This window comes from Salvelinus alpinus, chromosome 29, assembly GCF_045679555.1.
Source record: "Salvelinus alpinus chromosome 29, SLU_Salpinus.1, whole genome shotgun sequence".
NCBI classification, from domain to species: Eukaryota; Metazoa; Chordata; class Actinopteri; order Salmoniformes; family Salmonidae; genus Salvelinus; species Salvelinus alpinus.
The window spans coordinates 18,482,116-18,500,553 of NC_092114.1; the positions used below are offsets into that span (position 1 = coordinate 18,482,116).

The following is an 18,438-nucleotide window of genomic DNA, read 5'->3' on the forward strand; positions in this document are numbered from 1 at the left end:
GAACACCTTCCTAATATTGAGTTACACCCCCTTTTGCCCTCCAAACAGCTGCAATTCTTCAGGGCATGGACTCTACAAGTTGTCGAAAACATTCCACAGGAATGCTGACCCATGTTGACTCCAATGCTTCCCACAGTCGTGTCAAGTTGGCTGGATGTCCTTTGGGTGGTGGACCATTCTTGATACACACGGGAAACTGTTGTGCATGAAAAACCCAGCAGTGTTTCAGTTCTTGACACACTCAAACCAGTGTTCCTGGCACATACTACCATACCCCGTTCAAAGGCACTTAAATCTTTTGTCTGGCCCATTCACGCTCTGAATGGCACACATACACAATCCATGTCTCAACTGTCTCAACATTTAAAAATGATTATTTAACCTGTCTCCTCCGCTTCATCTACACTGATTGAAGTGGATCTATAGAGGTGACATCAATAGAGTACCACAGTATGAGTCATAATACCCATAAAACCTAGCGGTCAAACAGGGATATGGTGACAATAATTTTTCCACTATTAATTTTTGCTGTAAGGGAGTTTAGAAACACTTAAAGTAAGGGCTATATTTCATGCTATATTTCATGTAAGCTTACCCTAGTGTGACGTTTTGATAACCGTGTAAATCTCTCTTGGACAAGGTGACTTTTATCAAATTGGCTAAATTTCCTTCAACGGACAATTCTGTCTTGTGCAAGTTTAAATTGACACAATACCTGTTAGCAAAGGTGTCATCTAGAGATAAAGTGCTGGAGCTTGCAGGGATTTGTGGATTTGCTACTTTGGTGTTAATTAGCATTTTCAAATCTGAGATACACTGATAAAAGTCACCTTGTCCGAGAGAGATTTACATGGTTATCAGAACGTCACGCCAGGGTAAGCCTACACAAAACACAGCCCTTATTTTAAGTGCTTCTAAAATCCCTTATGGGAAAAATGAATGGTGGAAACCATTTCCCTGTTTGACCGCTAGGTTTTACAGGTATTGTGACACCTCTACTGTGGGGCTCTATAAGACTCTCTCCAATAGAACCCAACATTGCAGAGTTATGTGCATCCTTTCAAGCACACACTTCTCATTAACCTGTGGTGAGTTATTCACAATTTTGAACAAGTAAGGTTTTATATGTAAGATGAATAAACAAAGAGCTAAATTATTGATTATTATTGTATTATTATTTGTGCCCTGGTCCTATAAGAGCTCTTTGTCACAACCCACGAGATGGGTTGTGACAAAAACTCAAACTCATTCTTATGTCTAATAAATGTATTGTATAGTGTGTGTGTGGCAGGCTTACAATGATGGCAAAACACAATATTTGAGAGTGTGCTGACCCTGGTGCTAGAGGGGGTACGCAGCTGGAGGTTGAATGTTTGAAGGGGTACGGGACTATAAAAAGGGAACCACTGGTCTAGAGGGATGAGGCAAAAGGAATGACAAATAAGTATGGCTGCACAACCGATTGGCAAACATATTGCAAATTGAGAAATCGTGTGACTAAACTGAATAAAAATAAGAATAAACTACACTATGAAACAAAGATAAATGACAAAGAATGATAGTAAAAAGCTTTGGAGCAGCTTAAATTAATTGAATCAGATGGCTCATTCATCACAAAAGCGACTGATATTACTTGAATAATTTTTTCATTGGCAAGATTAGCAAACTTAGTCATGACATGCCAGCAACAAACTCTGACACTAAACATCCAAGTATACCTGACCAAATTATGAAAGACAAGCATTGTAATTTTGAATTCCGTAAAGTGAGTGTGGAAGAGGTGAATTTTTTTTTGTTGTTTATCAACAATGACAAGCCACCGGGGTCTGACAACTTGAATGGAAAATTACTGAGGATAATAGCGGACAATATTGCCAGTCCAAATTGCCATATTTTAAATTGAAGCCTACTAGAAAGTGTGTGCTGTCAGGCTGGAGGGAAGCAAAAGTCATTCCTCAACCTAAGAATAGTCAAGCCCCCTTTACTGGCTCAAATAGTCAACCAATCAGGCTGTTACCAACTTTTGGAAAAAATTGTGTTTGACCAGATACAATGCCGTTTTACAGTAAGCAAATTGACAACAGACTTTCAGCACGCTTATAGGGAAGGACATTCAACAAGCACAGCACTTACACAAATTTCTGATGATTGGCTGAGAGAAATTGATGCAAAAAGGTTTGTGGTGGCTTTTTTGTTAGACTTCAGTGCAGCCTTTGACATTATTGACCATAGTCTGCTGCTGGCAAAACATATGTGTTATGGCTTTACACCCCCTGCTATATTGTGGATAAAGAGTTACCTGTCTAACAGAACATAGAGGGTGTTTTTTAATGGAAGCCTCTCCAACATAATCCAGGCAAAATCAGGAATTCCCCAAGGCAGCTGTCTAGGCCAATTACTTTTTTAAATCTTTACTAATGACATGCCACTGGCTTTGAGGAAAGCCAGAGTGTCTATGTATGCAGATTACTCAACACTATACACGTCAGCTACTACAGCAACTGAAATGACTGCAACACTTAACAAAGAGCTGCAGTTAGTTTCAGAGTGGGTGGCAAGGAATAAGTAAGTCCTAAATATTTCTAAAACTAAAAGCATTGTATTTAGGACAAATCATTCACTAAACCCTAAACCTCAACTAAATCTTGTAATAAATAAAGTGTAATTTGAGCAAGTTGAGGTGACTGAACTGCTTGGAGTAACCCTGGATTGTATACTATCATCGTCAAAACATATTGATACAACAGTAGCTAAGATGGGGAGAAGTCTGTCCATAATAAAGCGCTGCTCGATCTTCTTAACAGCGCTATCAACAAGGCAGGTCCTACAGGCCCTAGTTTTGTCGCACCTGGACTACTGTTCAGTCATGTGGTCAGGTGCCAAAAAATGGGACTGAGGAAAATTACAATTAGCTCAGAACAGGGCAGGACGGCTGGCCCGTGGATGTAGACAGAGAGCTAACATTAATAATATGCATGTCAATCTCTCCTGGCTCAAAGTGGAGGAGAGATTGACTTTATCACTACTTATGAGAGGTATTGACATGCTGAATGCACCGAGCTGTCTGTTTGAACTACTGGCTCACAGCTCGGACACCCATGCATACCCCACAAGACATGCCACAAGAGGTCCCTTCACAGTCCCCAAGTCCAGAACAGACTATGGGAGGAGCACAGTACTACATGGAGCCATGACTACATGGAACTCTATTCCACATCAAGTAACTGACGCAAGCATTAAAATTAGATTTTAAAAAACAGATACAATACATTCACAGATTTCACAAGACACTATGTGCCCTCAGGCCCCTACTCCACAACTACCACATATCTACAATACAAAATCCATGTGTGTGTATAGTGCGTATGTTATCGTGTGTGTGTATTCATGTGTCTGTGCCTATGTTTGTGTTGCTTCATTAGGTGTATTTTTCATGTTTTTAAAATTGTAAAACTGCCTTAATTTTGCTGAATCCCCGGACGAGTAGCTGCTGCCTTGGCATCAGCTAATGAGGATCCATAATAAATACAAATACAATAAGGTGTCAGTGGATCATTCGCGGGAGACAAGAGACTTTGTTTATAGTTTTTTTTTTACCAATACGTTTGAACATTTCTCTCATTTTTAGTTCTCATCTTTTCATGCACCAGATTGGAATGCAACGTTTGATTGCTCAAGTAAGTAACATTACTGTTTTCTTTCGTTTGTGAGTAGTTTTACTTGTGTAACGTTAACATCAAAGAGGACAGATCTAGCTAGCTAGCCTGATTAGTTAATGTTATTTGGCTAGCTTGCTAACATTAGCTGGCTTGGCCATTGCTAGATAGCTAAATGATGGTGAATGCTGTTAAGTTGGCTAGTTTGCTATCTGATTGTGTGCTTGCTAGCTGAGTTACTTGACCAGCTAGTTAGCTTACTAACATAAGATGGTTTGCTAGCTAACAATATTGAGGTTATAATTAGAAAAAAGCCCCTTTATTCATGTAGCTAATCTGGTGTGTCTTTCCATTAGGGCAATGGCCAGGCCAAGCATTTTATTCACAACAGCACCATGTGGATGTGATAACCATGGAGGTATGTAATGTTACATTCACTTCGACCAGATGAGACTTTGCCTATCTGTTGTTTTTACACAGTATTTTCTTTATTTCAATGTAACATTATTGTTACAAACAAGGTTAGGAGTGAGAAACTACAATGTGCCAAAGGTGCCAAGTTAGGGCTGCAGACATGAAGGTAAGAACTTAACATCACTAAAGGCATCAGTCATACAAAAGTTATACTTAAATCCAAATTGGTTCTCTAGCAGATTAGTAAGAATGTCTCACCCCGTGTTCAAGAATGGCCTTTTTCCCTTTGTTCAGATTACAACCTTTCACTTTCAGTTATTTGAAAATGGAATCATCTAAAAACAAATATAGATTTTTTTTTAAACAAGCCATAGAAAGTTGGTCGCAATTTCAGTTTAATCCACCAGAAAAGACTGAATAAATAATATAACTAATATTGTGGTGAAACTCAAGTATACTAATTGGGGGAAAAACATAATTTTTTTTAAACATTTAAAAAAGGTAGAATCTTTGAAAATTATTTCATAAATAGGACTGATGGAGTTATGTTACACATGTAGCTAACAAAAACTTATGGAAATGTCTGCTCTACCCAAAAGTACAACCAACTACAGTAATTACAGCATTACCGCAAAAATGGAAAAGGAAATTGGAAGGGGGAAAAAGTAAGGAACTTGTCTGTAAGGAAACCTACATTTAAGACCAAAATTGGTTAAAGAACATTGTGAGGAATAAAAAATGTATACCAGTTTCATTTAAGGACCAAGAAATGTACAGCTGTGCCATATACAGTTGAAGTGGGAAGTTTACATACACCTTAGCCAAATACATTTAAACTCAGTTTTTCACAATTCCTGACATTTAATAAGTTAGGATCACGACTTTATTTTAAGAATGTGAAATGTCAGAATAATAGTATAGAGAATGATTTATTTCAGCTTTTATTTATTTCATCACATTCCCAGTGGGTCAAAAGTTTACATACACTCAATTAGTATTTGGTATCATTGCCTTTAGTATTGTTTAACTTGGGACAAACATTTCCGGTAGCGCTCCACAAGCTTCCCACAATCAGTTGGGTGAATTTTAGCCCATTCCTCCTGACAGAGCTGGTGTAATTGAGTCAGGATTGTAGACCTCCTTGCTTGCACACACTTTTTCAGTTCTGCCCACAAATTTTCTATGGGATTGAGGTCAGGGCTTTGTGATGGTCACTCCAATACCTTGACTTTGTTGTCCTTAAGCCATTTTGCCACAACTTTGGAAGTATGCTTGGGGTCATTGTCCATTTGGAACACCCATTTGCGACCAAGCTTTAACTTCCTGACTGATGTCTTGAGATGTTGCTTCAATATATCCACATAATTTTCCTATCTCATGATGACATCTATTTTGTGAAGTGCACCAGTCCCTCCTGCAGCAAAGCACCCCTACAACATGATGCTGCCACCCCCGTGCTTCACGGTTGGGATTATGTTCCACGGCTTGCAAGCCTCCCCCTTTTTCCTCCAAACATAACGATGGTCATTATGGCCAAACAGTTCTGTTTTTGTTTCATCAGACCAGAGGACATTTCTCCAAAAAGTTCGATCTTTGTCCCCATGTGCAGTTGCAAACCGTAGTCTGTTTTTTTTATGGCGGTTTTGGAGCAGTGGCTTCTTCCTTGCTGAAGAAGGCCATTCATGTTATGTCTATATAGGACAAATTTTACTGTGGATATAGATACTTTAGTACCTGTTTCCTCCAGCATCTTCACAAGGTCCTTTGCTGTTGTTCTGGGATTGATTTGCACTTTTCGCTCCAAAGTACGTTCATCTCTAGGAGACGGAAAGCGTCTCCTTCCTGAGCGGTGTGACGGCTGCGTGGTCCCATGGTGTTTATACTTGCGTACTATTGTTTGTACAGATGAACGTGGTCCCATGGTGTTTATACTTGCGTACTATTGTTTGTACAGATGAACGTGGTCCTTCAGGCGCTTGGAAATGGCTCCCACATGGACATGATTTATGAACTGATATGCAAAATGACGTCGGATTCAAAATGTAGAATTATTCCATTTAAATTATTATACCAAATTCTTCTAACCAATATACTGTTATATATATGGGGGATACAACATTCCCAGTTCTGCAGGTTTTGCTGCGGAGAGACAGAATCATTAGATCATTTGTTTTTGTACTGTCCATATACAGTATAGCTTGTTTTTGGTCGTAGGTCCAGGAATGACTGAAGAATTGCAAAATTTACCTGGAGCTAACTCTGCAGATAGCGCTACTGGGTGATTTGAAAAATCATAGTCAATCGATAAATAATATAATAATATATAAATAAAAAAATTACTATGTATAGAAACTATGAGAATAGAAAGGTTCAGAACTTTTGTGAAACATCACAGTAAAAATATCTGGGAAATATATCAAACTGGATGGTCTTCAGAAATAGATGGGAGGGGGATGGTCAGGGTGGTTGGTCAGGGTGGATGGTCAGGGTGGATGGTCAGGGTGGATGGTCAGGGTGGTTGGTCAGGGTGGATGGTCAGGGTGGATGGTCAGGGTGGATGGTCAGGGTGGATGGTCAGGGTGGTTGGTCAGGGTGGATGGTCAGGGTGGATGGTCAGGGTGGATGGTCAGGGTGGTTGGTCAGGGTGGATGGTCAGGGTGGATGGTCAGGGTGGATGGTCAGGGTGGTTGGTCAGGGTGGTTGGTCAGGGTGGTTGGTCAGGGTGGATGGTCAGGGTGGATGGTCAGGGTGGATGGTCAGGGTGGATGGTCAGGGTGGATGGTCAGGGTGGTTGGTCAGGGTGGATGGTCAGGGTGGTTGGTCAGGGTGGATGGTCAGGGTGGATGGGTGGGGTGGATGGTCAGGGTGGATGGTCAGGGTGGATGGTCAGGGTGGTTGGTCAGGGTGGTTGGTCAGGGTGGATGGTCAGGGTGGTTGGTCAGGGTGGATGGTCAGGGTGGATGGTCAGGGTGGATGGTCAGGGTGGTTGGTCAGGGTGGATGGTCAGGGTGGATGGTCAGGGTGGATGGTCAGGGTGGATGGTCAGGGTGGATGGTCAGGGTGGATGGTCAGGGTGGTTGGTCAGGGTGGATGGTCAGGGTGGATGGTCAGGGTGGATGGTCAGGGTGGTTGGTCAGGGTGGATGGTCAGGGTGGATGGTCAGGGTGGATGGTCAGGGTGGATGGTCAGGGTGGTTGGTCAGGGTGGTTGGTCAGGGTGGTTGGTCAGGGTGGATGGTCAGGGTGGATGGTCAGGGTGGATGGTCAGGGTGGATGGTCAGGGTGGATGGTCAGGGTGGTTGGTCAGGGTGGATGGTCAGGGTGGATGGTCAGGGTGGATGGTCAGGGTGGATGGTCAGGGTGGTTGGTCAGGGTGGATGGTCAGGGTGGATGGTCAGGGTGGATGGTCAGGGTGGATGGTCAGGGTGGATGGTCAGGGTGGTTGGTCAGGGTGGATGGTCAGGGTGGATGGTCAGGGTGGATGGTCAGGGTGGATGGTCAGGGTGGATGGTCAGGGTGGTTGGTCAGGGTGGATGGTCAGGGTGGATGGTCAGGGTGGATGGTCAGGGTGGATGGTCAGGGTGGATGGTCAGGGTGGATGGGTGGGCGTATAACGTGAACATCTATCCACCTAAAGGTTGTGAGTTCGAATCTCATCATAGATTTAGGCATTTTAGTTATTTTGCAACTTTTCAAATACTTACTACTTTTTACCTACTTTGCAACTACTTAGCATGTTGCTAACACTTCCTCTTACCTTAAATGTAACCCTTTTAGCCAACCCTTCCCCTAACCCTAACCTTAACCCTTTAACCTGACTCCAAACTTAGCCCTAAACTTAACCCTAACCCCTAGCCTTGCTACCGTTAGCCAGCTAGATAATGTTAGCCACCTAGCCACTTAGCTAGAATGTGTAGCATATCATACATTTGGACATTTGTAACATATAGTAAGTTGGAAATTCGTAACATATTGTACGTTTGCAAATTCGTAACATATAATACGAATTGTTATTCATAACATATCATACAAAATGGGTGATGGACATCCACAAATTAATACATATCATATGAATCATATCATAGCATACTAAATAGAGTGTGCAAGATTTACTTACAAAATAATACAAACTGCTCTGAGACCAGGTTGGCCAGTCAGCCAACTCCATCCCAGCCAGCACCTGGTCTAGCTACAGTATTACATGATTAGCCTATCTATCATTAGCTAAGTAGGCCTACTGTTTTTGTTTTTTTTCAATTGGGAGGAGAGGGGAGGCAAGAGAGACGAGAGAGAGTGGTTGAGAAGTGGAACATTCAGAAGTTGACGTTTGGTAGACCACTTTGGACCTATCCATGGTTCTGAAACGAATGACATCCAAATCAATGGTAAAATCGATAATATCGTTTTAATTTGTGCTTTACATGATTAAGTAACAATATGCCACCAATTTAACAATATTCATACATTACATAGTAGATCAAAATTACGAAAAAACATATGCGACCCAGGTCATGAAAACGGGACCCGCTTCTGTGGCGACAGAGTTCTTTCAAGAGTTCCAGGGGAGTAAGTCCAACGTTGAGCTCTTCAGAGTCTTCTCCCGTGTCTCTTCTTCCTCTGAGCCAAAATCAGAATAATTATAGTCTTGCTGCCTGAGGAATGAAAATAGATGTACATTTTGAAATTATAGGCCTATGGGGCTTGCCCATTCGAAAGTCTATAAATTGAAGCCTAAATGGTACTGTATCTGTTTTCCATATATATATATATATTAAATAGTAATGCTACCTTATGTTATTGGTCGAAACATGCTACAAAAACACCATTATTCGTCAATGTAGGCTTACCTGATGTTTCCATTTGGCACGGGTTCGGACCTGCGTGAGAAAAAGGCCATGGCTCGGGAAGGATACCGACGGCTGAACTCATTCCTGCCGAACCTCTGTGGCAGGGTGGCGGAGGGCAGTGTCCCGACATGGGGACACTCAATACACGACGTCGGTTCCATTGCGCCAGACCCCTGTGCTCTTCCAAACCGTTGCGGTAAATTGAGGGTAGTTTTGGGTGAGTGGGTGTCGTCGGGTAGGGAGTCCCGGCCGAAGCGCAGCGGGAGGTTGGCATGAAGGTGTGACGTTTTGACAGGTGGCGGGTAGAGTCGGACCATGGTTGGTGCTAAGCTGACTTTGCCGCTGGTCGGCACTACGTTGATTTTGAAATCATCCACCTCGATACTCCGTCGTATTTCATTGCTTGTCTGAAAAGCAAAACACAGGGGAAAAAACATAAAATATTCCTCTTTCCCTCATCTTATTTTGTGTGTTTATAAAATCTAGATATAATCACACAAAAATGAATATTATTGATGTCTATTCGTTAACTGGTAACGAAGGCTGCAACTTGACTGTTCGTTAACTGGTGAAGAAGGCTACAACTTGATTGTCATATCAAATCAACAGAGCAGCACTGCACGGCCAATTTAGCAGATCTTTTTTTAACCTGATATTTACTCGGAAACTATGGAATCATAATATAAATCAAATGTATTTAAAAAAAACGTTTTACATCAGCAGTTGTCACAAAGTGCTGAACAGATTCCCTAAAACCCCAGAGAGTAAGCAATGCAGAAGCAGAAGCGCAGTGGCCAGGAAAAACTCCCTAAAAGGACGAGTGTTCCTGGTGTGCATGATTGTCAGACTGATGGCTAATCAGAACATAAATATGTAGCTCAGTTCAGATAGTAGAACATTGTGCCACCTTGTTTTAATAAGCCAAAATATTATGATTTGGTAATAAATTCATAGTTTAACCCTTATTTTTTCACAGGTAAGATGACTGAGAACACATTCTCATTTACAGCAACAACCTGGGGAATAGTTACAGGGGAGATGAATGAGCCAATTGTGGGGATGATTAGGTGGCCAGATTGTGAATTTAGACTTACTCTTACAATAAGTTCCATGGGATCTTTAGTGACCACAGAGAGTCAGGACACCTGTTTAACATTCCATCCAGAAGACAGAACCCTACACAGGGCAATGTCCCGGTGTATTGGGATATTTTTTTTAGACCAGAGGAAAGGGTGCCTCCTACTGGCCCACCGACACCACTTCCAGCAACATCTGGTGTGCCATCCAGGGAACAACCAGGACCAACCCTGCTTAGCTTCAGAAGCAAGCCAGCAGTGGGATGCAGAGTGGTATGCTGCTGGCAATTCTGTTAGTAGAACATTCTGCCACCTTGTTTAAATAAGCCAAAATATGATGCTTTGGTAAGAAATACGTAGGCTTAGTTACCATTCATTAAGAGCTGCATCAAAACTCTGTAATGCCCTTTACATTATTTCCAGATAATCTATTGACAAAAGCAGCTCAAAACTCACCTTTTTACTTTGGCTTTTATTTAGTGGGTCTTTTTAGGTGTTTTCCATTGTATATAATGTGTTATTACTATGAGTGGTGTTTTAGGCTTCATGTTATCCTGTTGTCTCTGCTTTTACTCTGATTCATTTTCCATTAATTGGTCTTTTGACCAATCAGATCAGCTCAATTGCCCAGAATTGGGCTGCCTGTATAAACGCAGCCTGTGAGCTGCAATTAGCAAGCAAATAATTACCAACTAGGTTAGTTGATTTAAATCAAGTTTACAATAAAAAATAATAATTAATAACAATAATATAGACTATCAATTTATTATTATCTCTACTTAATTATCTAATGTTGACATTCAATTGTATGTTGCTACATTTGACCTCTTTTTTTCAAGCTTCTTATTGACAAAACTTTTTTATTTTACCTTTATTTAACTAGACAAGTCAGTTAAGAACAAATTCTTATTTTCAATGACGGCCTAAGAACAGTGGGTTAACTGCCTTCAACTGAACAACTGCCTGTTCAGGGGCAGAGTGACAGATTTTCACCTTGTCAGCTCAGGGATTCAATCCTGCAACCAACTGGTTACTAATCAAACATTCTAACCACTAGGCTACCTGCCGCCCCACTACTGCTTTAGAGGTCATTTTGGGTGTAGGGTTTTGCTTACCTGAGGGTGCTGTCGCTGACTGGTGGTGTGTCTGTCGTTGTCGTTGGTCATGGACATTCTGTACGCCCTAGAGTCAGAGGCCATCACCCCTTGGAACCCAAAACACCCCAGAATAACCAAGGTGAACATCGACATGGTCGTCCTCAAAGTGGCAGTGACAGGAAGCATCTTGTCTCTGTGGAACATTGACTACCATACTTATACCCTCTGTCCCTGACCGTCACCTGCTCTTAAAGGGTTCACAAACACACACACACACGCCATTCACCAACCAGAATCATGAATGAACGCATTGCCCACCCCGGTACTTCCTAATTTGGCCCACATACAAAACATAGTACACACACATTCACAATTCACCATATAATTATCAATGAATGCACGTGAACATGTGCTCATTTGGCCCTCATTGCACATCATACAATCACATGACAAGAATCAACCAGTCATTGAACAGTGTCCAACCTGCCCTACTGGACAGGGAGTGTGTGTGTGTGTGTGTGTGTGTGTGTGTGTGTGTGTGTGTGTGTGTGTGTGTGTGTGTGTGTGTGTGTGTGTGTGTGTGTGTGTGTGTGTGTGTGTGTGTGTGTGTGTGTGTGTGTGTGTGTGTGTGTGTGTGTGTGTGTGTGTGTGTGTGTGTGTGTGTGTGTGTGTGTGTGTGTGTGCGCGTGCGCGTGCGCGTGTGTGTGTGAGATGTATGAGGGGTAAATGAGCATGTGTCGGTGGTGACAAATTGGGTCTTACTGGTCAACTGACTTAAGGTTATATACAGTACAGTATGACCCTTGAGTAACATACATTTTATTGTGGATCCAAATAAGTGCATGTGAGTGTGTGAATGGCCACCTTTTTTTTGACTGCCCCCTCTATCGCCACGTTTACACAGCAGCCCAATTCTGATCTGTTTTTCATTCATTGGTATTTTGTCCAATCAGATAATTGCGCAAAAGATCAGAATTAGTCTGTCTGTGTAAAAAAATGTAAATGAATTCTACCTCAGTTATTATGTGTGGATACGAGACGAACATTTCAATCTGATGACTTAATGGTTTAGACACTTATTAACTCTACTTCTAATTAATGCGTGTCTAAAGCATTCTTTCCCTCTTAGCCTACTAACATTCAGCTGTTATTTATTGAGTGTTGTGTTACCTGCATCTAGGCAACAGCTAGTGGGCTGCAGTGAAAATATTCCTGAAAAAAAAAACGGTGAATTGTGAGTGAGATTGATGAAGGTCATTAACATTAATTAACTAATTCAGCGAATAACATGTTCCAGTTCTTTCATTTAAATTACCCTGAGTCCCCGCATGACGTATGTCATTCCACATTCTGATTCTGAATGATAGTGGCTTTGTTTGTTTTAATGAATTACTCACTAGGTTTGTATTTTAGTTCGGTTGACACAATGATGAAAAAATTCATAATTACTTATTTAAAATATTTATTTGATCCAAACAACACAACCTGAAATTCTTTAAAAAATGATCCGTCTCTGTCTCTGTCTTTAACTCTCTCTCTCTCCCTCTCTGCATGCTGGGAGTGTTGGTGCATGCTGGGAATTGCATGAGCGAGTGGTGTCGGGGGTTAGAACGCCGGTGTTTTCTTTTTTGTTTCCTTTTCTTGGTGGTTTTCCTTTTTCTATGCATGATTACGTGTTAGTGGTAGAATTAGGTACGTTGTATTTCTTGTTGGAATTGCCCTGGTTTTGGTGGGGATGGCGACCCACATGGGGACACCGTCCCTGTCAATTCGGCACGGCTTCAGGGGTGTTACTGAAGCTACTGTCACTGTGGAGGTGTTTCTGATCGCCATAGGAGAGAAGGTAGGATATGAAAATGTTGCTTATGCATCGAGGATGAATAAAGCGGTGATGGTTTTTATTAAAGAAGAGCGTCTTGTCGATCAAATGGTTGAGCATGGCGTACTTCTTAAAGGTATGTTTATTCAAGTTACGCCGCTTTTTACTCCTTCAACAAGGGTTACTATTTCAAATGTACCGCTGTTCATTCCCAATGAGCTATTGGAGCACGAGTTATTGCGGTTTGGGAAGTTTGCAAGTTCAATTAAAATTGTCCCGTTACACACGGCTCTGAAACAGGTTATGTCGTTTCGGCAACAGGTGTTTATGTTTTTGGACTCACTGGACCAGACTTTGGAGTTATCGTTTAAAGTCACGTATGACAACAGACTGTATATGGCTTATGCTAGTACAGGTAGTCAACGGTGCTTTGCGTGTGGGGATCCAGGCGTCCCTTTGCTTGCCTGAAAAGGGACGCAGGTGGTCCACGGAGGTTTCTTCTGCTTTTGGTGTGACATTACTTTTTCTGGTCACCATATTGTTACAGTTGATATTCACTTGTCCTGTTCACGAAGCTCATCACCTTATTGGTATTTTACTCTTAAGTTATTATATGACACCATGGTTTGTGAAAAGTTGTTGTTGTTTTGGGGAAAATGGAGGGTTATTAAAGTTTTTCCCAATTGTTTACACACTAAAACTGGCCCATGAGGCACAATGACCCGAACCTGTAACTCATTTAGCAGAACCAGACACCAAATCTGCAATAGTACTGGCACATGTTTTGCTTTACACTCAGATTGCAATTTAATAACAAACATTTGGCTAAACACAACACACAATTCTCTACCTTTTGCACGACATTCACAACTAAAATCTACTGTGTGCAAATGAAAAACAACACTGTTCAACAAGATAAGATCAATTACCAATTGATCACTTTCTCTCTTCACATGTTCAAACACTAACTGTGTAAATGTTCACTTTGCAACCAGACCGTTAGTCTGGATAAACAGGCTGCATACAGGGGAGAACTCCTGTGTTTGGAGAACGATGGAAGCAAACCTAGCAGAGGGAGGTGGAGGGGGAAGTGGAGGTAGAAGTGGAGGTGGAGATGGAGGTGGAGGAAGACCAAGAACAATGAGAGTGATCTCTGATGAAATTCGGGCGACTGTGGTGGACCATGTGGTCAACTATGGTTTGACCTTGATAGAGGCTGGGCAGACCATGTGGTCAACTATGGTTTGACCTTGATAGAGGCTGGGCAGACCATGTGGTCAACTATGGTTTGACCTTGATAGAGGCTGGGCAGACCATGTGGTCAACTATGGTTTGACCTTGATAGAGGCTGGGCAGACCATGTGGTCAACTATGGTTTGACCTTGATAGAGGCTGGGCAGAGAGTGCAGCCCAATCTGAGCAACTTCACCGTAGCATCCATCATCCAGATGTTCCAAAATGAGAATAGGTGTGTAGTGAAGACATTGGAACTCTCTACTACTTTTACTACTCTACAGTAGTACAACATAAAGCACAGTTAAGACTGTAGAGGAATTTGTAACAAGTTTATGTTGTATACTGTATTACTACAGTATTTACTGTACTGTATGCTATTTTGTTTTGTAGAACTGAAAGATGACCACGCTGTGGTGGTAGAACGCATCTATTTACAGACGAACAGGAGGCTGCCATTGTGCAAATGGTAGTTGAACATAATGCCATAAAACTGCGAGAAATCCAACAACAGATGATTGAAAACCCTGCCATCTTCCATAACATCAGAGTGAGTTTATCAGCCACAGTCCGCATCCTTAAGAAACACCATCTCCAGGATGAAGCACATCTACAGAGTCCCATTGGAAAGGAATTCCCAAAGAGAAGGATAAACAGTAGGAATATGTGCAAGTAAGAAATGTACTAGTATTACACTCTTGAAACATTAGAGACTCATTGACGTTGCCAGTGAACTTTACTAAACAGCAATTACAGTATTTACCGTCATTTCAGAGAATCATGGAGTTGGATGCAAGTTCCATGCCTCAGGAACTTCTGTTCATGGAGTAGACGAGGCTGGATTAAATTTAGTGAAGATGATGCGGAGAGGAAGGAACATCATTGGTCAACGTGCCATCATTGAGGTACCTGGCCAGCGCTGAAGGAATGTCACCATATGCAGAGCAATGAGGCACAATGTGGTCCTCCACCGCCAAGCCACACTTGGACCATACAACACAAAAACATGATTTTGATTGCAGTGTTTCATTTTGCAAGATGTCTGTGGGGTTTGGGGAAATTGACTAACTGTTTTGTGTTTAAAGTTTTGAGTACACGAGATGTAGTTTCAGCAGACGTGTGATAAAAATTGTGAAAACTGTAAATGGAATTTTGAGACAATGGTGGGATTTTGGGAAGGCCCAAATACGTCTGTTTTGTCAACAGTATACTGCTCTGTCTAGTATTGCAGTTAAAGAGACTATCAGGGCCCTTGAACAGGACATAAAATCTATTGAGTTGAAGTTGCTCACTCAGAATGAACCTGGACTAGTCATGAACTTACAGGGCAAGAGACATGAACTGGGTCGTTTTTACATGAAAGAGTGAATCAATCGATCAGATGTACAGTTGAAGTCGGAAGTTTACATACACTTAGGTTGGAGTCATTAAAACTCGTTTTTCAACCACTCCACAAATTTCTTGTTAACAAACTATAGTTTTGGAAAGTTGGTTAGGACATCTACTTTGTGCATGACACAAGTCATTTTTCCATCAGGGTTGGCGGAGTGTGCTAAAGCAGTGAATAAAACAAACTTAGGGAGGAGGCTTCTGATGTTAACATGCATGAGACCAAGGCTTTTGCGGTTACAAAAGTCAACAAATGATAGCGCCTGGGGAATGGGAGTGGAACTAGGGGCTACAGGGCCTGGGTTAACCTCTACATCAGCAGAGGAACAAAGAAGGAGTAGGACATGGGTACGGCTAAAGGCTATAAGAACTGGTCGTCTAGTGCGTTAGGACAGAGAATAAAAGGAGCAGATTTCTGGGCGTGGTAGAATAGATTCAAGGCATAATGTACAGACAAGGGTATGGCAGGATGTGAGTACAGTGGATGTAAACCTACGCGTTGAGTGATGCTGAGAGAGTTTTCGTCTCTGAAGTGATAAGTTAAGCCAGGTGGGGTCTCCGCGTGTGTGGCGGGTGGGACGAAAGAGCTATCTAGAATCGGTGGGGCTCCGTGTCAACAATAAAGGGTCCAGGCCAATTGGCAAATAAACTGCCCTAGAATTAGCTGGTATATGGGCCTAGCACGAGGCTAGCTCAAGGCTAGCTTGTGCTTGCTTCGGGGCAGAGGCGTTAGCTAACAGTAGCCACTCGTTTGCAGCTAGCTAGCTGCGATGAACCGGAGCAATGATCCGGTGTAATGATCCAGAGCGGCAGGAATCTGGTGATATGGTAGAGAGAAGCAGTCCGATATGCTCTGGGTTGATATCGCGCTGTGCAGACTGGCACGTGTTGTCCGAACTAAGGCTGGCTGATGACGGGGGGGAAAAAGGCAAGGACCGCTAGCCGTGGCTAACAAAGACTAGTAGCTAGTTAGCTGACTAGCTCCTGATGGAAGTTCCAGTTATAAGGATTAAAAATAGCAGATCCGTACCACATTGGGTGAGGCGGGTTGCAGGAAAGTATATTTTGTTCGTAGACAGAAAGTGAGATTAATATATATTAGAAAAAGACATATTTACACGGGATAATTTACACGGGATAAGACAAAGGCAGATACACGTTCTACTGCAGCGCCATTGAGATCATCCTGACGAGTTGCATCACTGGTATGACAACTGGTATGACAACTGCCTGGCCTCCGACCGCAAGGCACTACAGAGGGTAGTGCGTACGGCCCAGTACATCACTGGGGCCAAGCTTCCTGCCATTCAGGACCTCTCTACCAGGTGGTGTCAGAGGAAGGCTCTAAAAATTGTCAAAGACTCCAGCCACCCTAGTCATAGACTTCTACCGCACGGCAAGCAGTACCGGAGAGCCAAGTCTAGGACCAAAAGGTTTTTAAACAGCTTCTACCCTCAAGCCATAAGACTCCTGAACATCTAATCAAATGGCTATCCAGACTATTTGCATTGCCCCCCCCCCCCCCCCCCTCTTCTACACTGCTGTTACTCTCTGTTATTATCTATGGATAGTCACTTTCATACACTCTACCTAGATGTACATATTACTTCAATTAACTCGACACCGGTGCCCCCGCTCATTGACTCTGTACCGGTACCCCCTGTATATAGCCCCGCTATTGTTATTTACTGCTGCTCTTTAATTATTTGTTATTCTTATCTCTTACTTGTTTTTTGGTATTTTCTTAAAACTGCATTGTTGGTAAAGGGCTTGTAAGTAAGCATTTCACTGTAAGGTCTACACCTGTTGCATGTGACAAATACAATTTGATTTGATTTTGATTTTAGCGGACTCCAGACCTCACAACCATAAAGTGCAGTTCTATTCAAGTATTTTTAGCCAGATCCTAAATGGTACGTCGAATTTTATGTTCCTTTTGATGGCATAGAAGGCCCTTCTTGTTATCTGTTGAGCTGATGTTCAGGCCAGGGTATGTATAGTTTTTTGTGTGCTCTAAGGCAAGGTTTCCTTAACTCGGTCTTGCCCCCCCCCCCCCCCTCCCCCCCAGTATACATTTGTTTTTTTACCCTAGCACTACACAGCTGATTCAAATATCCAACTTATCATCAAGCTTAGATTTTTTTAATCAGCTGTGTAGTGGGGGGGGGGGGGAGCATCGCCGAAACCCTGCTCTAGGGCAACGGTATCTAGATGGAATCTGTATTTGTGGTCCTGGCAACTGGACCTTCTTTGGAACACCATTATTTTTGTCTCACTGAGATTTACCGTCTATCCCTCCCCCTCACGTCCCTCTATCTATCCCTCCCCCTCTCTTCCCTCTATCTATCCCTCCCCCTCTCTTCCCTCTATCTATCCCTCCCCCTCTCTTCCCTCTATCTATCCCTCCCCCTCTCTTCCCTCTATCTATCCCTCCCCTCCCTCTATCTATCCTATCTATCCCTCCCTTCCCTCTATCTATCCTATCTATCCATCCCTTCCCTCTATCTATCCCTCCCTCTCCCTTCCCTCTATCTAACCCTCCCCCTCTCTTCCCTCTATCTATCCCTCTCCCTCTCTTCCCTCTATCTATCCCTCCCCTTTCTTCCCTCTATATATCCCTCCCCCTCTCTTCCCTCTATCTATCCCTCCCCATCTCTTCCCTCTATCTATCCCTCCCCTCTATCTATCCCTCCCCCTCTCTTCCCTCTATCTATCCCTCCCCCTCTCTTCCCTCTATATATCCCTCCCCCTCTCTTCCCTCTATCTTTCCCTCCCCCTCTCTTCCCTCTATCTATCCCTCCCCCTCTCTTCCCTCTATCTATCCCTCCCCCTCTCTTCCCTCTATCTTTCCCTCCCCCTCTCTTCCCGCTATCTATCCCTCCCCCTCTCTTCCCTCTATCTATCCCTC

The 18,438-nt window shown here is 42.7% G+C and overlaps 1 protein-coding gene across 3 annotated transcripts in view; it reads right to left on the minus strand.

Moving 5' to 3' along the window:
* Positions 1 to 8,455: 8,455 nt before the first annotated feature.
* Positions 8,456 to 18,438, minus strand: part of npvf (neuropeptide VF precursor) — a 23,420-nt gene continuing 13,437 nt past the window's right edge. The window contains exons 2-5 of one of the 3 annotated variants that reach the window (XM_071374976.1): positions 12,260 to 12,301; positions 11,108 to 11,196; positions 8,917 to 9,323; positions 8,456 to 8,721 (exon numbers count right to left, since the gene is read on the minus strand). In XM_071374976.1, coding sequence (XP_071231077.1) covers positions 8,619 to 8,721; positions 8,917 to 9,323; positions 11,108 to 11,191 — 594 coding nt within the window. In that variant the 5' untranslated portion in view covers positions 11,192 to 11,196; positions 12,260 to 12,301 and the 3' untranslated portion in view covers positions 8,456 to 8,618. Of the gene's footprint in view, positions 8,722 to 8,916; positions 9,324 to 11,107; positions 11,362 to 12,259; positions 12,302 to 18,438 lie in introns of those variants that run through there. The other 2 variants (XM_071374977.1, XM_071374975.1) reach the window with 2 other exon arrangements.